The 24,468-nt window shown below is 49.6% G+C and overlaps 1 protein-coding gene across 22 annotated transcripts; it reads left to right on the top strand.

The window, feature by feature from the left end:
* Positions 1–276: 276 nt before the first annotated feature.
* MYCBPAP (MYCBP associated protein) lies at positions 277–23,119 on the top strand. Of its 22 annotated transcripts, none has more exons than XM_086358173.1 (20): positions 277–376; positions 9,426–9,553; positions 10,123–10,279; positions 10,388–10,491; positions 11,216–11,402; positions 11,648–11,763; positions 12,274–12,424; positions 13,283–13,398; positions 13,488–13,603; positions 14,075–14,186; positions 16,405–16,594; positions 16,954–17,141; positions 18,165–18,311; positions 18,810–19,235; positions 19,535–19,719; positions 20,463–20,578; positions 20,780–20,815; positions 21,026–21,174; positions 21,354–21,524; positions 22,945–23,119. In XM_086358173.1, the coding sequence occupies exons 1-20, from the start codon at positions 334–336 to the stop codon at positions 23,044–23,046; spliced, it is 2,940 nt and encodes a 979-aa protein (XP_086214299.1). In that variant the 5' UTR covers positions 277–333; the 3' UTR covers positions 23,047–23,119. The 22 variants fall into 22 exon arrangements, with proteins under 22 accessions (XP_086214299.1, XP_086214300.1, XP_086214302.1 ...); XM_086358174.1 differs by having other exon boundaries at positions 19,562–19,719; XM_086358176.1 differs by having other exon boundaries at positions 19,598–19,719.
* The last annotated feature ends 1,349 nt before the right edge of the window (positions 23,120–24,468 follow it).

Consider the following 24,468-nt stretch of genomic DNA (forward strand, 5'->3'; position numbering starts at 1 on the left):
GGAGCGAAAGGTTCATCGATCCCGCTGCGATAGTGCGGCGGGGTGAGAGACAGCGGGAGCGCGGAGGGAGCCGGGTTGCAGGCCGCGGCGGGCGTCTAGAGGGGCGGCGGGAAAGGGCGGGGAGGGGCGTGGTGCAGTTACTTACCGCCTCCTCCGTTTCCTCCCCCCGCCCCCTCCCCACCCTCCCTCCCGGCCTGGCTCCGCCCCGCCCGTCTGGCTAGTGACGTCTCGGCGCTCGCCGGCGTCGCCTGTGACGTCACGGTCCGGGTTTTGGGCATTCTCCGGGTGGGCACACAAGGCGCTGGCCGGCGGCGGGCGTATAGGTTCGGCACCATGAAAAAGGTGGCTTCCAAGCAGTCTCCGCCCAAGTTGTTCGGTGGGTGAGCGCCCTCGTGCGGGGCGCTGGTTGCTATGGACGCCCCGGCTGCTGCCGGCGGGCGGGTGGGCGCGCGCAGGGTCGCGGGGGCTGCCGTACAACCTTTTCCTGGTCCCCGCGGCTCTGGGCCTCGCTCTCCGCCGTCCGGGCGGCACCATGAAGTCTTTAAAGAAGGAGTCCCGCCTTAGAATACCTACAAACAGATTCTTGGAGGCCCCAGAGAGCGTGAAAGGTTGGCGCTGGCTGCCTTGGGAGCTCAGGAAAGCCCTTACAGGGGCAGGGGTTCTTGGGATTCACGACACGGGGCCTGGAGTATGGGGGTGACCCCAGGATGGAGGTAAAGATCATGCCGGCAGGGGGTACGGGGACGGCGTGCCCCATACCTTTGATGGGGCCCTGGGGATGGTGTACAAGGCAGAGAACCTCAGGGAAGGGAGATACAGGGCACGGGGCCTTGAAGATGGGGACAAAGGAAGCAGTACTGACAGAGGTCTCAGGGATCAGTTGTCCTGGAAATGACTTTGGGAAGGAAGACATAGAAGACTTTGAACAGTATCTTAGGTTGGGACCTTTACCTTAGGTAGGATGCAGAAGATCCAGGAAAGAGTTTAAGAGTAGAAGGGCCAGGACATAGGGTCCTTGGGAAAAGAAACTCAGGGCAGAATGCAAGAAACATGTTGAGGTGGTGAAACCAACAACCTTCGTGGGATTCTCTGGGAGGTGTCACCTAAGAGCCTTACTGGAAACCAGAAGAAATGCTTAACTTGGCCAGTTTTGTTTTTGACTACCTTTCCCACCATGTGACCTTTCTAGCCACATTGTTTAACACCTGTTCCACTTGTTTATGGAGAAGGAAATGGCAACCCACTCCAGTATTCTTGCCTGGAAAATCCCAAGGGCAGAGGAGCCTGGAAGGCTATAGTCCATGGGGTTGCAAGTCGGACTTAGAGACGAAGCCAACCATTTGTTTAACCTGAAGACGTCACTGGACATGCCTGCTTCCTGGTCTCTGTGGCTTCCTCTGGTTGCAAGTGGGAGGACCCCTGGGTGCCTTGATAGCAGGCTGACTGCCATGGACATGTTCCCATTTACAACCCACTTCCTCTTCAGTCTTTTTTGCTGTTTGCATTTATCCAGGGTCTGCTGGGTGTGGGCACTGTGCTGTGCGACAAGACTACTGGTAGTAACTGTGGGACCCCAGACCTCAGGAAACCGAGGTGGAGAGACCAGTCAAGTATAAAGGTTGTAATACGAGTGCCCATAGGTATTATGAGGGATCAGGGCACCTGACCCAGGCCTTGTTGTTCCGTTGCTCGGTCATTTCTGACTCTTTGTGACCTCATGGACTGCAACATTCCAGGCTTCCCATCCTTCACTATCTCCTGGAGTTTGTTCAAACTCATGTCCATTGAGTTGGTGATGCCATCCAAGCATCTCAACTTCTGTTGCCCCCTTTTCCTCCTGCCCTCTCAGTCTTTCCCAGCATCAGGGTCTTTTCCAGTGAGTCGGCTTTTCGCATCAGGTGGCTAAAGTAATGGAGTTTCAGCTTCAGCATCAGTCCTTCCAGTGAATATTCAGGGTTGATTTCCTTTAGGATTGACTGATTTGATCTCCTTGCAGTCCAGGGGACTCTCAAGTCTTCAAGTCAGTCACTGTTTCCATTTTTTTCCCCATCTATTTGCCATGAAGTGATGGGACCAGATGCCATGATCTTAGTTTTTTGAATGTTGAGTTTTAAGCCAGCTCTTTCACTCTCCTCTTTCACCTTCATCAAGAGGCTCTTTAGCCATTAGGGTGGTATCATCTACATATCTGAGGTTCTTGATATTTTGCCTCACAATCTTGATTCCAGCTTCATCCAGCCCGGCATTTCACACGATGTACTCTGCATATAAGAATTAGAGGGGAACGTTTTCTGAAAAAGATGATGTTTATCTTGACAATTACTAGTCATAAATCGTGATATACAAGGTCAGTGTGAAGAGGGGGCAGGCCTGGAGTCAGTAGGATTCCCTGGGAGGCCTGGAAAGAATGGCTTTTTTTAATGCTTTTTTATAGTATAGAAGTCCACTCTAGGCTATACTGAGATGCTCTTTCATAATAGCACGTTTTAACAGGAGAGAAAGAGAAAAATAGCTGGTCTTCTTTCCCAAGGGCAGTCAAGGGCTCTCCTAGTTACTGCCTCCTGCTTACCTAGTTTCTGGAGAGCATATCAGATTTGAACTTTCTACTGTAAACAAATCAAGGAAAGATTTTGTTCACTGCATATTTATTTTTAATAAGAGGAAATTTAGTTTGTTTAACAGCGTTTGAACCTACTGTATAGCCCAAGGAACTATACTCAATATTTTATAATATGCTATAAGGGAAAAGAATCTGAAAAAAAATAGATTATATATATGGGGGTGTGTGTGCATATAACTGAACACTATGTGGTACACCTGAAGCTAACACCACATTGTAAATCAACTATATTGCAATAAAAAATTTTTAATTAAGAAACATAATTTTAAAAAATAGACTTTGATTTCAGTTCAGTTCAGTTCAGTTGCTCAGTTGTGTCCGACTCTTTGCGTGTGACCCCATGAACTGCATGCAGCACGCCAGGCCTCCCTGTCCAGCACCAACTCCCGGAGTTCACCCAAACTCATGTCCATCGAGTCAGTGATGCCATCCAGCCATCTCATCCTCTGTCGTCCCCTCCTTCTCCTGCCCTCAATCCCTCCCAGCATCAGAGTCTTTTCCAGTGAGTCACCTCTTCGCATGAGGTGGCCAAAGTATTGGAGTTTCAGATTTAGCGTCAGTCCTTCCAAAGAACACCCAGGACTGATCTCCTTTAGAGTGGACTGGTTGGATCTCCTTGCAGTCCAAGGGACTCTCAAGAGTCTTCTCCAACACCACAGTTCAAAAGCTTCAATTCCTCGGTGCTCAGCTTTCTTCACAGTCCAACTTTCACATCCATACATGACCACTGGAGAAACCATAGTCTTGACTAGACAGACCTTTGTTGGCAAAGTAATGTCTCTGTTTTTGAATATGCTATCTAGGTTGGTCATAACTTTCCTTCCAAGGAGTAAGTGTCTTTTAATTTCATGGATGTAATCACCATCTGCAGTGATTGTGGAGCCCCAAAAAATAAAGTCTGATACTGTTTCCACTGTTTCCCCATCTATTTGCCCTGAAGTGATGGGACCAGATGCCATGATCTTAGTTTTCTGAATGTTGAGCTTTAAGCCAATTTTTTCACTCTCCTCTTTCACTTTCATCAAGAGGCTTTTTAGTTCCTCTTCACTTTCTGCCATAAGGGTGGTGTCATCTGCATATCTGAGGTTATTGATATTTCTCCCAGCAATCTTGATTCCAGCTTGTGCTTCATCCAGCCCAGCGTTTCTCATGATGTACTCTGCATATAAGTTAAATAAGCAGGGTGACAATATACAGCCTTGATATGCTCCTTTTCCTATTTGGAACCAGTCTGTTGTTCCATGTCCAGTTCTAACTGTTGCTTCCTGACCTGCATATAGGTTTCTCAAGAGGCAGGTCAGGTGGTCTGGTATTCCCATCTCTTTCAGAATTTTCCACAGTTTATTGTGATCCACACAGTCAAAGGCTTTGGCATAGTCAATAAAGCAGAAATAGATGTTTTTCTGGAACTCTCTTGCTTTTTCCATGATCCAGCAGATGTTGACAATTTGATCTCTGGTTCCTCTGCCTTTTCTAAAACCAGCTTGAACATCTGGAAGTTCAAGGTTCACGTATTGCTGAAGCCTGGCTTGGAGAATTTTGAGCATTACTTTACTAGCATGTGAGATGAGTGCAATTGTGTGGTAGTTTGAGCATTCTTTGGGACTGGAATGAAAACTGACCTTTTCCAGTCCTGTGGCCAGACCTTGATTTAAGAACATGCATTAAGGTGAGGAAAGAAAAAAAGCATGTAAGGTAACTTTTTCCTTCTATATACCTGAGGGAAAGCCTCTAATGTAGTTGGGCCATACTCCCTCCTACCCCTTCCAATATAATAAAGTTAATCACCAACTGCAATCTTTGGTTATGTTTCCCCACAGTCTCTGAATTATAGCAAAAAGGCAAGCAAAACCTGTTTAGGGACCTGAGTCCTTTTGACTTCTAGGTTTCTCCTTGCTGTTGTTGCTAGGAAACTAGGAAATCTCCCAGACTCCCAGATGCCTCTCCACCATCAATTAAAGCTCAGCCTGGTATGGATAGCCCCTCCCTTGGTTCCTCCAGTGCAACCGTGAGGTCAGAATTTCCCAAAGACCTGAATCAACACTAATACAGAATAGCATTTAGATGAAACAGGAAGCAGAAAAACTGAGAGTCCAGGTTTCTTTTCCCTCCATAGCTCCCTCCTTCCCCTCTCCCAGCCTTGTACCTCCTACCCACCTGAGAACCTTGCTTCCCTCTGCCTGGGCTAGCTCCAGCTGAGGAGGTGTCACCTGACTTCCCTGTACAAGGGGGCTGGTCTCTAACCCTCTCACAGCTGTCAGGACACGGGTGCAGTGCCAGCTGTGTGTTTTATCAGAAGCCCCCAATCAGCTTGGGGTTCTGGACCAAAGAACTGGAAACAGCTGGGCCTCCACAGGTTCAGTAGGAGACATACTTCAACCCCGTGGAAACCTCATTTCAGGTCCTGACATGACCTGCACAGGACTGCCCTTCCTGCCTGGTCTCTGTGCCTTGTCTCTGTGTCTCCTGTCTTCCTGGCTAACCCTCACCGAATGAGTCTCTGAAGTGCTGCTCTCATCAACTCGCTCTTCCGAACCAAACCTCCTCCTTGCTGACAGAGAACGGTCAGATGCTTCAGACTTAGTTTACAGAGGCGTGCTGCCCTGGTGTCCCTTTTATCCCCAAGGTCACCCGCACCCCATCCCCAGGCCTTCTATGTCACCATGCCTCACATATGCCACCCTCAGCCCCCCTCCACCTTTGCTCTTAAGCAGAAATAGCTCTGCTGCTCTGCGTCTGCAAAGACTTCTGATCCTTCAAGGTCTAACTTAACCTGTGAAGCTGCCTCTGACCCCTGTAGCTGCTCTTCTGAAACTTTCCTTAGAGTCCTAACTTTACCCTCTACATCCACCTGTTCCTTCTTGGCTGCGTAACCAAAGCTATTTTTTGTCTCACCAATTTAGGCTCTTGCATTGTGATTGTCTGCTGCTGCTTCCAGTTTCTCAAGAGAAGGAGCCGTATCTTGACCATTTAATACCATCTTCTCTGTAATTTATAGTACATAGAAGGTACTTGGTATATATGCATATTCTCTAGGGTGAATTGAAGTTTAAAATGTATACATGTAAATGTATATTTCTATGAATATTAACTAGAACACACCATTCCCTGACTGCAGTAGCGCAGCATATACTGTACTTCAAAAATCTTTAGCAATGTTGAAAGTTTATAAATTGGTACATGGTAGTTATAAACCCATCAGTAAAAAAAAGACGCTTATTCTTTGGAAGGAAAGTTATGACCAACCTAGAGAGCATATTAAAAAGCAGAGACATTACTTTGTCAACAAAGTTCCGTCTAGTCAAGGCTATGGTTTTTCCAGTGTATGGATGTGAGAGTTGGACTATAAAGAAAGCTGAGCGCCGAAGAACTGATGCTTTTGAACTGTGGTGTTGGAGAAGACTCTTGAGAGTCCCTTGGACTGCAAGGAGATCCAACCAGTCCATCCTAAAGGAGATTAGTCCTGAGTGTTCATTGGAAGGACTAATGTTGAAGCTAAAACTTCAATACTTTGGCCACCTCATGCGAAGAGTTGACTCATTGGAAGAGACCCTGATGCTGGGAAAGATTGAGGGCAGGAGGAGAAGGGGATGACAGAGGATGAGATGGCTGGATGGCATCACCGACTCAATGGAGATGGGTTTGGGTGGACTTCGGGAGTTGGTGATGGACAGGGAGGCCTGGCATGCTGTGCATGCCAGGGGTTGCAAAGAGTTTGACACGACTGAGAAACTGAACTGAACTGAACAATAAGAAAAACACCTATCTGGAGATGCTTAATCTCTTGAGAAGATGTAGAACTAGCCGGAGTGATAGAGGAAGCAAATTTTCTGGAGAATATAAATAATACCAAAATATCTATAAAAGCAGATCTCAAGCTGGTACCAATTCTCTTGGGCTATCACCAATGCTTTGTGCAGAAGGGAGAGGTGAAGGAGAGATGGCACACTCCAGGCCTTCCTTCCACAGAGGTGGAAGGAGCTCCACATCTGCTGGGGGCGGGACCAGAACCTGCGGCCAAGCCGCTCAGCCCCTTGTGTGTCTGTGTGTGCAGGTCCATGTGGCTTGGCTGGTGGGTGCTCCTGAGTTTCTACTGACCCCATTGCTGCAGAGATGGACTCTGGCCAATATGCAAAGTTCAGAGTTATTAGTATATTTCAATTGATTCTGGCTTGGGTTTTTATGGTCGCTGAGTATGTGGGCATTTTCTAAAAACTAGTTTGATTCTGGTAACCAAAACACCTACCTTGATGTTTTAATGACACTGCTTCTTAAAAATTCGAATACTGTGAGAAACAGTGGACAAAACCACGTTGTGTTTTAAAGTCCTTAAAGGCAGTGCTTTAGGTTTTTCTCTTGATTGTAGGGCCTTATTTCAAAACTTTCTGAACCAGAGGGCAGCACACAAGAGGATACCAGCCAGAAAAAAGTTAAAACATTTGAAACTGTTAAGCCACCTCTGTAGAAGGAAGGCAGGGAGTGTGTCCTCACTGAGGAGTAACTTGCTTCTGTGCCACGCATTCTCAGTCCTGTGCTCTGGCGCATGAGAGATACAGGCTCAGATCACTCCACTTTCTTCCTGGGCCGTGAACTGTGTCCTAATCACTTCACCTCTGCAGTAGACTCCTAAGTGATCTTGTGCTCATTCTTGTACCCACTAATCCATTCCTTGCCAGCCTGTGGCCCACAGGGTACAAACTGAAGCCCTTTACGTGGCTCACTAAGTTCTTTGTGATATGGCTCCTACTTTTCTGTCCCAGTACTGCTTCCTACTTCCCACCTCACTGCACTCTAGCTATGTAAAAACACATGCTTTGCATTTCAGACATGTGCTCTATCCTTTCTTGCCTCTAGGCCTCTAGGAGGAATTCCTATCCTCCACTTCCTTTCCCTTATCTCTCATCATCCTTCAGCTCTCAGTTAATTACCTCCTTAGGAAGCCCTCCATGACCACTCCACACACTGGATTGAGGCCCCCAGATGCTCCCACAGTCACCCTAGTTGAGTCTGTTTGACAGTCTTGCCTCCCATAGGCATGTGCTCTTTGAAGCTTAAGACTTTGCCTTATATCCCCAAAGCCTAGCACAGTGGCGGGCATATCAGTTCAGTTCAGTCGCTCAGTCATGTCCTACTCTTTGCGACCCCATCGACTATAGTACGCCAGGCCTCCCTGTCCATCACCAACTCCCGGAGCCTACTCAAACTCATGTCCATCGCGTCGGTGATGCCATCCAACCATCTCATTCTCTGTTGTCCCCTTCTCCTCCTGCTTTCAATCTTTCCCCAGCATCAGGGTCTTTTCAAATAAGTCGGTTCTTCACATCAGGTGGCCAAAATATTGGAGCTTTAGTTTCAGCATCAGTCCTTCCAGTGAATATTCAGGACTGATTTCCTTTAGGATTGACTGGTTGGATCTCCTCACAGTCCAAGGGACTCTTAAGAGTCTCCCCAACACCACAGTTCAAAAGCATCACTTATTTGGCACTCAGCTTTCTTTATAGTCCAGCTTTCACATCCATACATGACTACTGGAAAAACCATAGCTTTGATGGATCTTTGTTGGTAAAGCAATGTCTCTGCTTTTTAATATGCTGTCTAGGTTGGTCATAGCTTTTCTTCCAAGGAGCAAGTATCTTTTAATCACTCAGATGCAGTCAACATCTGCAGTGATTTTGGAGCCCCAAAACATAAAGCCTCTGTTTCCATTGTTTCCCCATCTATTTGCCATGAAGTGATGGGACTGGATGCATGATCTTAGATTTCTGAATGTTGAATTTTAAGCCAACTTTTTCACTCTCCTCTTTCACTTTCATCAAGAAGCTCTTCAGTTCTTCTTCACTTTCTGCCATAAGGGTGGTGTCATCTGCATATCTGAGGTTATTGATATTTCTCCCAACAATCTTGATTCCAGCTTGTGCTTCAGCCTGGCATTTCACATGATGTATTCTGCGTATAAGTTAAATAAGCAGGGTGACAATATACAGCCTTGACGTACTCCTTTCCCAATTTGGAACCAGTCTGTTGTTCCATGTCCAGTTCTAACTTGCTTCTTGACCTGCCTACAGATTTCTCAGAAGGCAGGTCAGGTGGTCTGGTATTCCCATCTCTTTAAAAGAATTTTCCACAGTTTGTTGTGATCCACATAGTCAAAGGCTTTGGCGTAGTCAATAAAGCAAAAGTAGATTTTTTTTCTGGAACTCTCTTGCATGTAGAAGATGTTTAAACAGTATTTATTACATGGAAGAGTGTGACATGAATGGCCAGTGGTGACTGTTCTGCTTTTTCCAGAGCATCCAAATTTTTATCAGTGTCTTAGGAAACCTAGTGCCTTCACCCAGAAGAATGGACAGTACCATCACTGGAGGGAGGAGACTGAGAAAGTGTCTAGTTGTCCCAAAGCACTGCATCAGAGTCACCTAGGGAGTCAGGAGCCAGGAAGCTGTATTTGTAAAACTTCCCAAGAGATTCTGAGGTAGACATTTAACTAACATTTGGGAACCACTTATTTAGTTCAAGTTTCCTCTTTTTACAAAAGAAGACTGAGACCAAATGATGTACCCCAGGTTGTCCAGCTATAAGTAGCACAGCTTGACCTCAGTTTCAGCTACAAAGCCTCAGCCACCGTTCGGGGGGTGGGCGTGCACCTATAAGAGAGAACTCCTGTCGCCCCAACGAAGTGCTGCTCAGGTCACCTTGGCAGCCTCTGCTGTCCATCCAGGTGTCCAGCTTTGCCCGCCCCCCCCCCCCAACCATGGAATATAAAAATATCTATTTTTAAACACTTGAACTCTCCGCTCCTCTTCAGAAAAGAAGCGGGCAAAGGTACCTGAACAGCCCACACCCCCAATTCAGGAAGAACCTGAACCTGTTAGCAATGTGCTACAAGGAGATGACATTCTTGCCTTAGCCATTAAGAAGGAAGACTTGAGGAAGGTAAGGATGAAGTCCAGGGATCCTTTCTGCAGGAACCTCTCCTTGCCACCTGGGTGGTCTAGAACTTCAACCATGTACATTGCCTGTCCCCTGCCTCCCTACTTAGAGGGAGTGTCTGATTCCATGGAAGAATCCATCAAACACGAATCTGTTCGCTTTTGCATCTGATGGAATTTGCTATGTCCTATTAACATTTCTAAGATTCGTATAGAACCGCAGAGAAATGAAAGAATGAAGTCATGTGCTTCCCATAGAGGCGAGTGATACCATCCCCATTTCACAGAAGGGAAAATGAGCTACAGATAAGGGTAACCCCCTCCTTTTCCTGGGAAAATGAGCCACTTCTCACCTGAACTGTCTGGAGGCATGAGATGTTTTTATTTTTTCCCAGGATGTTAATAAGTCTCATAGCTGTTACAAAGGCATTTCCTCAACAGAATGTATGGACAGATCTAGAGAAACAGATCTGTCTGCCTTCAGGAATTCCACCAAGAATTAGGATAGAGGAGAAGGGTGGCTTTTTCCCTCCTTTTGATCTCATGTGAAATCTCTGTCTTATTTCTTTTTAGCAACATCTTCCTCGCCTTATTGAAACAGAAGATAAACATGTAATTACCCAGAGATTTATCATCCGTAAACCCAAACCCAAGGATCATAGGAAGGTCTCACACTTAGTAGCACATCCTGCTACTCCAGATGCAGCCACAAAGCCCCTGGACTACTCTGGTGTGCACGGGCATCAAAGTTCATGAGTCATCCTGGAGAGAATGTGGGGCCCTGTCAGAGTACCAGCTGGCTATAGCTTGCCTTCCTGCCTCTTCTTTTTGCTTCCAGGACCAGGTGACATCTTCCATGGCAGTGATCAGATCCTGCCCCACCACATCCTGGGGAGTCTCCAGGACTTTAAGAGAATTGCAGTTGCTCGAGGGAACACCCAGGTTTGTTTGTACAGAGCTGCCTGAAGGAGAGAAATCACTGAGGTCATTGCAGTCTTACCACCTGGCAGAGTCCAGAGGACTGGGGTTACAGAATTTGAGGTGATAAGTGACCCTTTCCCCCAAATAGTGAAGCCTACGTAAGCTAGCTTCAGCAGAAGTGAGGAATTCACTATAAGGAGACAAGAGCCTGGAGGAACCCAAAGGCGAGAGTGTGTCTGCTTCTCATCAGACTGAGCCCACCCCCTCCGCCACTGCTGTCTGTACCCCAGCTTTATTTCCCCTCCTCCATCCACTTGGTGGAGGAAGGTAGCTCCCCATAGCTCCCGGGGCCACATGGAGAGACTGTCTGTCTTCCCAACTTTCTCGTCATGCAGCGCTTCTGTCTCTCAGTTCCCTCAGTTTCCTGGCTCCAGGCGAGGGTCTCTCAGGTGTTAAAAGGCCTGGGGTCCAATAAAAATGGCGCCATCATGCAGCAGGTGAGGGTGTCAACAGCTGGGAGGACAAGCGCAGTGAAGGACGTTGGCCAGTCTTCCCGTTCTGGGGCAGAGGGGACTGCCAGCGCCCCTGGTTCTGTGCTTTGCTTTCTGTCACTTGCTACCTTGTGGTCCTGGAGAGGAGGGACTCGGCAGAAAGGGAGGACAGCAGGGATTTAGGCCCAGAGAAGTCTGCTCAGCCTCACTGCCACACCATCCCCGGCCCTCCACACTCACATTGCTCTTTTCAGCTGGCTGAGCTGATACACACCCCACCCTGTCTGATGACCCTCATCTCAACTAAAGAAGAGCCAAAGCAGGAAGCTCCCAAAGAAGAGAAGGCACATCCTCCCTGGGTCCCGCCTCTGCAGCACAACTTTCTGAAAAACTGGCAGCGCAACATAGCCCTTCGGAAGAAGCAGCAGGATGCTCTCAGCGGTGAGCAGAGCGGAGAGGACGCCTGCCTGGCCTTCGCACTGAGGCTCTGCTGCTGTGTTTTTTCTCCCCCTTCACCCGCAGAGCCTGGATTCAGGCTGGTCGCTTTTGTGCTGAGTGCTCCCAAGTGCTTCTTGTACTTAGCGGGTCATGAAATCAGCCCAATGACTGGAGCTGATCAGTTCAGAGAGCTCGGGCCCCTACTTGTTTGGATTTGGTGGTGGGATTGCATTCTTGGTTCTCTTTAGAACGGCTGAAGAAGCCAGTCAGCGAGCTGCTGATGCACACAGGGGAGACCTACAGACAGATCCAGGAGGAGCGGGAGCTCCTTGACCGAATGCTGTCAACACGGTCTGATGGGAAGGTAAGGACAGTGCACCCTGTGGGAGGGGTCTGGACAGCTGGGGACAAAAAAAAAATCTATCCAGTACACAGCTTTGTTAAACCCTCAAGGTCTTTACTAAATTCTATTACCAGTTCTATTACTTGTCATTCAGGGACTAGCCAGATAAATAATTTGGCCTGTGGTGGCCCCTGTTAGTTTGAGGAGAAAGATATCACAGGTACTACGTTATTAGAATAGTCTTTGTCTTGTTTTGTCTCCTAAAACCTGAGGCTCCAGCTTTCAGTCGCCCCAGGGCACCATGATGTGCTCTGGTATCTCAGTGCCTGGACCAACTTGCCCTCTCTGGGGCCAGGTAAACATATAACACAGCAGCCTGCAAATAAGAAAGTTGTGCTTCTCCCCTGTTCGCAGGGCAGCATGGATCCCACAGAGGCATCTGTGGTCTGTAGAGCTCTTGTCTCCCAGGCCTCCCACCCGCCTCTCTCAAAGGTGCTCGGGTAGTCTGACACATCTATCCTCCATTGACAGGGCTGCAAGTTGACCAGTGGGTTCTGGAGTCAACTGGAATACGTGGGAGACGAAATGACGGGTCTGGTAATGACAAAGACAAAAACTCAGCATGGCCTCGTGGAGCCAATCACTCAGATCAAGAAGCCCTGGTCCATCCAGGCAGAGATGGGTGAGGAGTGGGATGTAAAGGAGACTGGCCTTGGGGGTAAGAGATCAGGGTTCTGGTGTGGTGGTCCAGTCCCCTCCAGTAAGACCACGGGAGCAGTGGTGGGAGGGGCCCAGCTCTAGGGCGTCACCGTCCTTAACTGTGCTGAGCCTCCTCTGCTGAGCACCTGGAATGTGGCCGGGCTGAGCTGAGATGTGCCGTAAGTGTAAACTACACACTGGGTTTTGAAGATCAGTTTGAAAAAATAGATTTTATTAATAATTTTCATATTGATTACATGTTCATATTGATTACATGTTGAAATGATAATATTTTTAATATACTGGGTTAAATATATTACTGTTTATTTTTACCTGTTTAAATGTGGCATCTGGAAAATTTTGATTACATATTCATGGCTTGCATTTGTTGTTTGCATCATATTTTTAATGGGCAGCACTGCTTTAAAGGCTGCCAGACCGCCTGGGTTCAGGTCCCAGCTGTGCTGAGTTTGTGAACACCAGTGAGTTACTTAACCTCTCTGGTCCTCAGCTTCCCATCTGTAAAATACTCATGGGGTTGTGAGACGGTTAAATGAGACATGGTGTGTTTTAAGAGGTTCTGACTCATTGTTAAACACAATAAAAGGTAGCTGCTATTGTTATTTTTATTATAATCCAAAAATTTGATGGTCTGGAAGCTGGTTTTGCCGGAGTCCTGTGAAGGGCTGCTGAGGCAGTGGGTGTGGGGCCTGGAGGAGGAAGCTGTGTTTTCAGCTCTCCCAGCAACGGTGCCGGTATGGGTACTCTGATAGCCCTTGAACATGGGTAGGGAGGGGACATGGCAGCAGCCTGTGCTTAGGGTTCTTGGACCCTGCTCTAGGGTTGCCAGCCCAGAAGGACGCATGGTACCGCTACACCTGGGATCGGAGTCTGTTTCTGACCTGCCGGCGCAAGGAGCTGCAGAGCATCATGGCAGAGCTGAATTTTAGCCAGCAGGTTGGTAAGGCCTCTGTGCCTAGTCTGAAGCCCTTCAGGGTGGGGCCTGTCTTCAGTCAAATAACCTTTGCTTTCTCTGTCTCTCTGAGGACATTGATGGCCTGGAGGTGGTGGGCAAAGGGCGGCCTTTCTCCAGTGTTACGGTGGAAGACTATCCAGTGTTTGAAAGGAGCTTGGAAAGCTCCTCTGAGGACACAGTGCACCTGTGAGTTGGGCCCTGGGCCTGAGGGAGAGCAGTTGGAGAGCGTTGCTTCCTCAGCGCCTGCAAGTATCCTAGGGCAGGCTTCCCTCCCTGGAATCTGAGTGCCTCCACACCAGCCTCTTGCTCGTGCTGTCACCCCCTCCTCTAGCCCATTCGAAGGGGCACCTGTGCTCACTGTGCTACTGCCATCTCTTCTCTTCCAACAACCAGCTCCCGAGGGGGTTTTCCTGGACATTCCTTTGCTCATAAGCGGGGCCCCTCCAGACTCCCCTAATGCTGTGTGCCTCTGCATGAAGAGTCTCTTTTTATGTCCAAGAACCTCCCATTTCAGGAATGGAGCAGGATGGAGCTGATGATGCTCCACTGGAGGGCAGAGCCGGGCACATTGCCACATTTTCTGGCAGCCATCTCCATGAGCTCCATGTGGCAAGACTGGCAGGCTTAGGAAATATACATCATTGGATTGTCTTACAGAGACTTATTGGCCAATTACCCTGATGTGGTTCCTATGCCTGTTCTTGGCCCTTCTCTGCTGTTCTGTGGGAAGCCAGCCTGCTGGATCCGAAGCAGTAATTCAGAGGACAAGGTAAAACCGCCTTCACCCTCACCCACCTGCTGGAAGGGCCTCCCTCGTGAGGCAGTCTCAGGGTGACTGTGGCAGTCACAAGGAGCCTGAACATTCTCCTATTTGCGTTTTTATCTGATCTCGCCTTTAGCATATGTTTGAAAATGTTAACAGCAACATTAACTTGAGCCAGAATAAGGTCACAAGTCTGAAAAGAGAATGTCACAAGCCGCCCAGTTTGTACCTAGTCCCCAAACATGTAAATAAGCAAACCTTCTCTTCTAAGAATGGCTTTGTTATTACTTGTTGTTCAGTCACTAAGTTGTGTGCGACCCCATGGACTGCGGCACTCCAGGCTTCCCTGCCCTTCACTATCTCCTGGAGTTTGCTCAGATTCATGTCCATTGAGTCGGTGATGCCATCCAACCATCTCATCCTCTGTCATCCCCTTCTCCTCCTGCCTTCAATCTTTCCCAGCATCAGGGTCTTTTGCATCAGGTCTTTCGAGTCAGCTCTTTGCATCAGGTGGCCAAAGTATTGGAGCTTCAGCTCCAATGAATTTCAGGGTTGATTTCCTTTAGGATTGACTGGTTGGAAGTCCTTGTAGTCCAAGGGACTCTCAAGAATCTTCTCTGGCACCACAGTTCGAAAGCATCAATTCTTTGATGCTCAGCCTTCTTTATGGTCCAACTCTCACATCCATACATGACTACTGTAAAAACAATACTGTAAAAACCATAGATTTGACTAGACAGACCTTTGTCAGCAAAGTGATGTCTCTGCTTTTTAATACACTGTCTAGTTTTATCATAGCTTTTCTTCCAAGGAGCAAGTGTCTTAATTTCATGGCTGTGGTCACTGTCCACAGTGATTTTGAAGCCCAAGAAAATAAAATCTGTCACTGTTTCCACTTTTCCCCCTTCTGTTTGCCATGAAGTGATGGAAACAGATGCCATGATCTCAAAGTTTTTTGAATGCTGAGTTTTGAGCCAGCTGTTTCACTCTCCTCTTTCACCCTCATCAAGAGACTCTTTAGTTCCTCTTCTGTTTCTGCCATTAGAGTGGTATCTGCATATCTGAGGTTGTTGATATTTCTCCCAGGAATCTTGATTCCAGCTTGTGAGTTGTCCAGCCCAGCATTTCACATGGTGTACTCTGCACAGAAGTTTAATAAGCAGGGTGACAATATATAGCCTTACCATACTCTTTTCACAATTTGGAACCAGTCTGGACTTCCCAGGTGGCACTAGTGGTAAAGAACCCGCCTGCCAATGCAGGAGACATAAAAGACCTGGGTTCAACCCCTGGGTTGGGAAGATCCCCTGGAGAAGGAAATGGCAACCCACTCCAGTATTCTTGCCTGGAACATCCAGGGACAGAGGACTCTAGCAAACCACAGTCCATCAGGTCCCAGAGTTGTACACACTAAAGTGACTTAACAGCCACTATTGTTCCATGTTCATTTCTAAATGTTGCTTCTTCACCTGCATACAGGTTTCTCAGGAGACAGGTAGGGTGGTCTGGTATTCCCATCTCTTTAAAGAATTTTCCATAGTTTGTTGTGATCCACACAAAGGCTTTTGTGTAGTCAATGAGGCAGAGGTAGATGTTTTTCTGGAATTCCCTTACTTTCTCTGTGATCCAAAGAATGTTAGCAATTTGATCTGTGGTTCCTCTGCCTTTTCTAAACCCGACTTGTACATCTGAAAATTCTCATACTACTGAAGCCTGGCTTGAAGGATTTTGAGCATTACCTTGCTAGCATGTGAAATGAATGCAGTTGTACACTAGTTTGAACATTCTTTGGCATTGCCCTTCTTTGGGATTGGAATGAAAACACATATTCCAGTCCCATGGCCACTGCTGAGTTTTCCGAATTTGTTGGCATATCAAGTACAGCATTTAAGCAGCAGCATCTTTTAGGACTTGAAACAGCTCAGCTGGAATTGCATCACCTCCACCAGTGTAGTTCATAGTAATGTTTCCTAAGGCCCACTTAAACTATTCTTCAGATGTTAAGGAGTAGAGATGTTCATCAGATATAAAATCTGTTTTATCTCCTCTTCTTGATGGCAGAGACAGCCGCTTTTGGTGTATGAAGCCTGTGTGTTTGAGAGTGGCCAGGCCCTGGAAGCCCAGGGCAGGAGACTTCCAGTGCCAAACCCAGGGAAGTCCTGACAAACCAGGCTGAGTTGTTCACCCTAGGCCAGGATATCTCTCAGACCTCCCCTCTCCCCAGAGGCATGTTGGAATTGCTGTCCGCTTGACCTTTGAAACTCTAGAAGGGGAGAAAACATCTTCAGAACTGACCGTGGTCAATAATGGCACAGTGGCCATTTGGTATGACTGGCGGCGGCGGTCACAGTGGGACTCTTTCCAAGACCTGAAGAGGAATAGGATGCAGAGGTTCTACTTCAACAATCGGGAAGGTACCAGGGGGAAGCTGCCCACTCACCCCTCCTACAGCCCAAGTCTCGCTCATGCCCAGGCCCTGCAAGCATGAGCCCCTCTTCCCACCTGTCCACCCCATGTCTTCCATGAAGTGTGCCGTCTGCTGTTCCCATCAGCTGGGGGAATGGCAGAACACAGGAGTGAGCCACCAGGGGCAGAAACAGTTGCCCATATACCTGGGTCTGAGGCTAGAGTCCCACATCCCGAGAACGCCCTCAGTTCTTCACAAGCCGGGACAGCTGGTCACCCTAACCAAGGCTTAGTTAACTTTCTACCCACAGGCTTGGGGCTCAGCAGCTCCCACCTGGTGAAAAACCTCTGTCTCTGTCCCTCTCAGGTGTAATTCTGCCTGGAAAAACTAAAAACTTTACCTTTTTCTTCAAATCTTTGAATGCTGGAATCTTCAGGGAGTGTTGGGAATTTGGAACCCACCCTACTCTATTGGGAGGGGCTCTGCTGCAGGTCAACCTCCATGCGGTCTCCTTGGCCCAGGACATTTTTCGGGATGAGAGGAAGTTATTGGAGGTAAGGGACGCCAGATCTTAGCCCTGTGGACACTCCGTAAGTTAACATGGTGTTCTTCCTGGCACTGCCTGCAGGGATCTTGTTACTTCCAGCCCTAGAGGCGAACTTTTAAAAAACAGATACTCCTAAAAGACAAAACCACTCCTCGAGGGTTTGTGATGTAAATGATAGGTGAGCAGGCAAGAGAAGGGGCAGCTTTGAGCTCCACCATGCGTGGCCCTACTTCATTAGAAAGAAATGAGACCGGCCCTTAAAATGCAGACTGAATGGAAGTACTTGCTTAAGTGTAAACACTTGTCTGGTACTACCCAGTGGAGGTGCATTTAACTGGCAAGACTTCAAAACCAGACAAAACCAGAGAGAACACTAATTAGTGGGCCGGCACCAGGAGGGAGTGTGAGGTGGGAAGTGGGAATGTGCTGGCCCATCAGGCTTGCGGCCTGGCCATCTGGTGCTGCGCTCTGGGATTCTACAGAAAGATGTGCTTTTTTTATTCACTGTGGCCCCCAAACACAAGCCAGCTACTTCAGCTGGGCTCAACCCCTGGTGAACAAAGGTGATTTTTACAGATGTAACATCTGCTTCACTGCTGACTATTGGACCAGCCTCTCTCACGAGATGCCCCTCCACCATTTTCTGTAACAGTGACCATGTGGCTAAGTCATGCTCTCAACAAGGCAGTCCCTGAACCTTGCCCTTCCTCCTTATCGGGGGAAATGCTGACTGTGTGGCCTCTTGGCCCTGTGAAGGAACAACTTCTCTGGGTCTGACCCTTCCTCCTTTCAGCCTCTTTCAGGAAACAAGGATCTTTGGGGAGAACCGAGGGGTTTGAGTCTGGTAACAGGAGAGTACGTGTGTGTGTGTGTGTGTGTGTGTGTGAGAGACAGACAGACAGACAGACAGACAATGGCAAGAACTCTGTCGACAGGAAGGCAGACAGTTCTGGGGCTCTGCCTCCCCTTGAGGATGCAGCATGGGTTTTGAAAGCCTGAGCTGCTGCTTATGCTATGTCCATTTCCCCAGAGCAAACTGGCCGCCCATGAAGCAGTCACCGTCGTGGAGAACGTGCTGCAGGAGCTCCTGAGCGGGATCCTGACGCCCGAGCGCACACAGTCACCTGTGGATGCCTCTGTCACTGAGGAGGACTTGTTCCACCATAGGAATCCTCAGGTACAGGCCCAGCACTGGCCCCTGCCCATTTTTGTGCTTGCCCTGGGAGAAAGTAATAGCAAACCCTTTGTGTGCCAGGATCTGTTCCGAGAAACTTGAGTAACTCTGTTTCTCCACAGCAGTCCTATGAGATGGGTACTTTTTCTATCTTCATTTTACATGGAAGAAACTGAGGCCCAGGGAGGTTAAGTAATTTGCCCAAGAAAACTTAGCTACTATAAGTGAATGCTAGGTGATAACAGAGCTTCAAAAACTTCTTATTCAAACTCTATCTTCCTCGGAAGCCCAAATGCATAAGAAGCCTTAAGTTGGAGGTGTTCAGGCTGAAAGGGGAGTGGGGAGCCCTGTGAGCCTAGCAGCTCCTGCCAGCTTCCTCCTGCCTCCTCCGTTAGCGCTCCTCGAGGGAACCAGAAGCTAGAGCAGGCTGGCGCGGGCTCTGGGTGCCTCCTGTCGCAGCCTCCCCCCGCCCCAACAAGCTCCCCCTTGCCTCTGCTGCAGCTGCATTACCAGCACCAGGTGGTGCAACATCTGCACAGTCTGTGGCGCCAGTACATGATCCTGCCCCTCAAGGCTGAGGAGGCCAGGCCCGGCGAGGAGGGGCACCTCAGCCCCAGGGCCCAGGCTGCTGCAACCCCGTCAGCCTACTCGGAGGAGACCTCAATGAAGATTGAGTCTTCTGCACACCTTAAGAGCCCAACGTTAGACCCTCAACTGCCCCGGCAGGAGAGCGAGGCCGTCAAGGACTCCCAGGATCATGTTGGGTCCCAGAAGACCGGGCTAGGGGTCAGGCCTTCTCAGCGGAAGAGCATCATGGAGGAGATCCTGGTGGAGGGGAGCCCAGATCTGGAGAGCATCAGGAGCCCCTGGGAACTGGATGGCCTTCCTCTGCCAGAGTGGAATCTCTGTCTGGAAGACTTCAGAAAGGTGCCTCCCAGCCCTGGCATAGCCAGGTGCCCATGCTTCTGCAGCCCCTTCCATCCCCATGGGCAGAGAAACAATCTTCTGAGGACCCAGATAAAGCAATATCTCGGTCATCTCTTTATCTTGGGTGCCTTGGCCACTGTGGTGCAGGAGGAGCTCCTTCCCTGACTCTTGGAAAGGGGTTCATGGGGTACAGATTTCCAAGGGAGGGCACAGGCTCCCACAGAAGGCACTCAGGCAGACTCTCCATGGCTGCATCCCCTCCTGACCCCCTGCCCTCACTATGCCACACCTGTTAGTAGAAGATGCAGGAACCCTTGGTATCCCAGGCAGAGCGGTTGCCCATGGTACCTCTGACCTGCCAGGCAGTGATGGCACTCCCTGAGGAGAACCAGAGAGAAGACGCCCTAATCAGGCTCAACAAAGCGGCCCTGGAGCTGTGCCAGGAACCGCGGCCGTTGCACCCTGACTTCCTGTACCAGATGTGGTAGGTACCCCCACCAGGAAAACTGCTTCCATCCCTTCCCCTTGTGGCATCTGGCCAGGGGTTCTGGGCAGGCAGTCCCAGGACTTAAGGGGGCTGAGCTCTCTTTGAGGTCAGGTTGCTGAAAAATTCTGCAGACCCTTTATGCTCTGGCAGCTGCCACAGCATCCCTTAAGCTGCTCTCCCTATGCCAGCCACCCTCTGGGAAGGAGTCATATCAGAGTAAGCACCTTGATGTTTTTCCCCCTTCTTTCCTTGTTTCTTCTCGATGAGCAGATAAGTGACCAGATGAAATGGCAGAGGACAGTGAGAAGAGGGCCTATTCCATAAAAAGCCTCAGTTGGTTGCCAGCCTTCCCATCGCCTGTTTAGAACTTGCTTGGATAGGCTTGGGGGCCTTCTGCAAGGCCCTCAGAACACATTTCCAGGAGCTTCATCCTGCAAATCTTATGCAGGTCTAGCCCCTCCAGTGGGAATGGATCCAAGCTGGAGTGGGAATGGTTTCAAGCTGGAGTTAAGACTGACCTAACCTTATCCCCAGGCCACCTTTTCTTGGCTGCCACCAAGGAAAGCCCGATCCCTATCCCAGCACTTGCACAGGTGCCAGTGAAGATGCTGGCTGGACAGAGGCATGATATTTCCATAGCAATTCCTGGTACCAGTGTCTTAGACGAGAAGGACCAAGCCTCTCAGATTCAAGGGCAAATGAGCGGTGATGGCTTTTTCCCAATACGTCTTGCTGTCTAGTTTGCAGCTGTGGCGAGATCTGATTGACAGCCTGGTAAGCCATTCCCTGTGGCTGAGGGCTCTGCTGGGCCTGCCTGAGAAGGAGACCATCTACCTGGACATGCCGGAAGAGCAAGGTCAGACACTGTGCACCTCTGCGTAGTCTTTCCCATCCCTCTGCCCACGCGGCAGTGGTGCTTTCGCCATTTGTGCGCTTCTGCTGGAACCTCTGTGAGGTCGGTCCGTGGGGTAGGCCTCTTGCTTTTTATCTGCTGCCAGCAGCTGGGACCTAGAAACAACATTAACAATCACCTTAGTTCAGGCCCCATGTTTTACAGGTGGAGTCCCAGAGAGGCGAGATGACTTGCCATCCTGTACGTGGTGGAATGGTGGAGCTGGGACTAGAGCCTGGGCCCCTCCCCCATGCCCTACAGTCATGCACTTGACCCAGGGCCTTGCTCCCGTGGGTGGGGATTCTCTCAAACAGCTTGAACACGGCTGCCCCAGGACCCTTTGTTCTCCCAGCTCCTGCCTGTGGGGTCAGCTAGGCCGCAGGCTATTTGTCTTCTATTCACTTCCCTTAGATCGAAAATCACCTCCTGTCACAGAAGTGAAGGTAACTTCTGGGAAAGTGGGAAAGGAGGACCGGAAAGGGGCATCCCAGGAAAAGAAACAGTTTGGAATCAGAGACAAAGAAGATAAAAAAGGACCCAGGCTGTCACCTGGGAAAGAGGCATGTAGCACGTGTTCTGGGCCTGGGGTTGGGGCTGGGGAAGGGATAGGAGGGGCTGCGGAAAGTGGGCAGTCACTCCAGCATGATGCCCCTGCTCCCCTCAGAGCTGCTCTTGAAAAGGTCCTGGACCTCTCTCGGGAGCTACTGAAGGCTGGGCATCTCTGTGTCTCTCCAAGCAGGACCGTTTAAATAGCAAGAAGCACAAAATAAAGGATGACAAGAAGCCGGTGAAATCTTTAAGTCGGGACGGGCTTTCCTTGGACGAGCCTGCCCCTGACAGCATCATCCCGTCTCAGGAACCCATAGATCCCCTGGTCATGGAGAAATACACCCACAGGCTGCACACTGAGGTGAGGGCAAGAACCTGGCACTCAGCCCTCCTGTCACTCATACCTGCCCTGCATACCGACCTCTGCTCCCTCACTCCCTGGCTCACTCTGTTTATCCCACAAACAGTAAGTGCCTACTGCATCTGTGATGGAAGCAAAGCTGCCCTTGTGAAGGGCATTCTAGTATTCAAGACAGACCTCATGAATAAGTAACAAATGTGGCATGTTAGGTGATGAGCACTATGGGGAAAAGAGAGCAACCAGGGCTAGGGGATAGGGAAAGCCCAGGTGGGGGTAGGTGGGCCTCACTGGAAGGTGACATTGAACAAAGACTTGAAGAGAAGTGAGGAGTGGCCATGTGGACATCTAGGAGAATGCCGTGGGTAGAAGAGGGAGTGGGCCAGGAAGAGGCAGAGAGGGCAGAGAGTCCACCAAGAGAGACTCCTGGGTCACGTGGGGCTTTGTAGGCCATTGTGAGGATACACTGTTTTGAATAGAGGAATATGGTCTGATTCATGCTTTAGATCATTCTGGCTGCTCTTTGGAAATAGATGCTGGGGGCGCAGAGCAAAAGCCTTTCCCTTCTGTTCCTCCCTCTTCTTCTCCGTCTTTGGTGTGTCTTGAGAGATCTCTTCCTTGGGTGAGCACCACATAGAGGGAATTCCCAGCAGCTGTAAGGGTTTTGAAACACTGGAGAGAATTTATCATATAAGACATGTTTTAAGCGTAGTTCCTTAGGGGTTCACTAGGTGTTGTGTCCCATTCTTTTTGTCACTGTCGTTGGTTTTGGAAGGGAGATCCACAGAGCCACGTTAGATATGTCAAGGAGTCTAATGGCAATGCTCTGTCTTCTTCTGGGGTGGGCAGCTGAGTAACTGGGATTGCACTGTGCATTTGATCACATTTAATCCGAAGCTCCATTTGCTTCTGGTAACATCACTGAGATTTGTGAAGGTCCATGGGGTCTAGAAAGAAATCACAGGGCTCTGAGGACCCACGGAGTAGACTCTTACTTAGCTCTTTGGAATTAAGAATCAACTTGCTGAGGCTTTTATGGTACAGCCTCACTAGAGGGTACAGACTTGGAGACATTTCAGTACATGGATCTGTGATCTTACTGGAAGGAAGGTTGTCTCCAGGCGGCCAGGGTAGAACTGGGCCACCCGGAGGGACTAAATGGGCACCGCTCCCTGGGCCTCCCTGGAGTCACCCCTTTAACCTTATGTCCCCATATGTCCAAGGGGCAGTACAGGATTCCAGCCCAGGCTGTTTAAAAAAACAAAACTATTTCCAAAAGCAAAAGTTGTACCGAAACTTCAGTTTTATCTCTACCACTTAGCTCTCTCCCCTCTTCAGCTGCCCCTCGGGGTGGGGTGCTCCCCTATGCAGGTGCTCTCCACAGAGCAAGGCTTTGCCTACGACGTTCGGCCCATCATTCCAGGTCTGTGGGCTGCTGGATGCCCTGGTGACCGACCTGCTGGCCCTGGCTGACGACCTCCACCCCCAAAAGAATGCTGAGGAGCCTTTGCGTCTCTGCCCCTGACCCACGTGCCTGAGTTGCCTCCTGGGAAACTGCTCAACAAACAAATCAATAAAGAACCTTTGTGTTCCCACCACTTCCCTTATGCCTCTGTGTCTTGAATGTAAGATCTTGATGAAGTCAGCTTATGGTCCTCCTGTGTCCCACCTGCCCTCAGATGCCCGTCCTCAGTTCCTGGAGCCATCCAGCAGGAGGTGGGAAGGGCAGGTGTGGGAGGAGCAGTGGAGGAGCAAGTTGGCAGCAGGACAAGGAATGAATCGAGGTGACAGGACAGAGAGCACCACCGCTTGAGGCCCCTGCCTCCGGCCTTCGTTGGCTCACACTTCCGGGAGTGTGCTTCCTGGAGCCAGGTCTTCCCAAAATGTCATCACCGTGTGTGACACAGTGTGCGACTAGGAGGAGAATCAGACCCCACGGGACCTGGGTCCCTGAGGTCCTCACCCTTCCGCTGGGTCCAAAGGCCTCATCCCAAGCCCCGAGGATTGTGAGGATCATGCTGCACTCTTAAACCCTAAAAGCCAGATCGCTTTGTCATCAGCCAGAGGTTATTCTGGATTCTAGCCTGTATATCCCCTCTTCATGTCAAACTACCTGGCCTCTTTGAGATTTTTTTTCTTTTTTCTGCTTTAAAAACAGTCTCTTAACTTTCTGCTCCCTCCCTTGCTCAGAGAAATATGAAATGGATGAGAGATGACTCTTGCTAAGAAGCATGTTGTCAGCTCCAGCTCAGACTCAGCACTGTAAATTCTTCTCTGTCAATAATAATCAGTCTGAGCCAGGCTTCCTGTGCAGAGTGGGCTCCAGCTCCCAGAGTTTGAAGAACAATTTTGCTAATGGTGGCCTCATTGACTTAAATGCTGATGCGGCACAGGGGACAGGAGACACGAAGAGTGGCTACCGTCTCCTACCCACCTGGTTTTGCATTTGATGCTTCTGATGGGACCTCATGGGCCTCAGGCGTCCTCCAGTCAAGATATGGCAGGTTTGGAGAGAGCAGGGCACTCTGAGCCTGATCCCATGTCAGAGATGCAGACAGGGCGCTGTGCCTAAAGTCCTGATGCCTCCTTCAGGGTGGCCGCAAGGACCAGAGGGAAAACCAAACAAGGCAGCAGCCCACCAAAGGGCCAGCCCCAGGGGATGGTGGTCCTGGCCCAGAGGAGGAAGGGTGGGGGGCAGTGGGTGTTGGAGCCTCCCCTCCCCAGCCCTAGTTTCCCCTGAGGAGGCAGAAGAAGGGTTAACTCACTGCAGAGTGGGGGTGAGTCCCCAGCATTGGCCCGGGATCTGTCCCTGGCAGGCAGGCTTCCCACCTCTGAAGGTGCTGCCTGCCTGGTCAGCAGGAAGGGGTTAACACGCCCTGCGCTTCCTCCTGTGTCCTGTTACTGCTGAGGCAGACCTGCCTGGCCAGCTGAGCAACTTTCCTCCCGA

Source organism: Bos grunniens, chromosome 19 (genome assembly GCF_055505025.1).
Source record: "Bos grunniens cultivar Pamir isolate PY7600 chromosome 19, Bosgru_T2T1.0, whole genome shotgun sequence".
In the NCBI taxonomy this organism is placed as follows: Eukaryota; Metazoa; Chordata; class Mammalia; order Artiodactyla; family Bovidae; genus Bos; species Bos grunniens.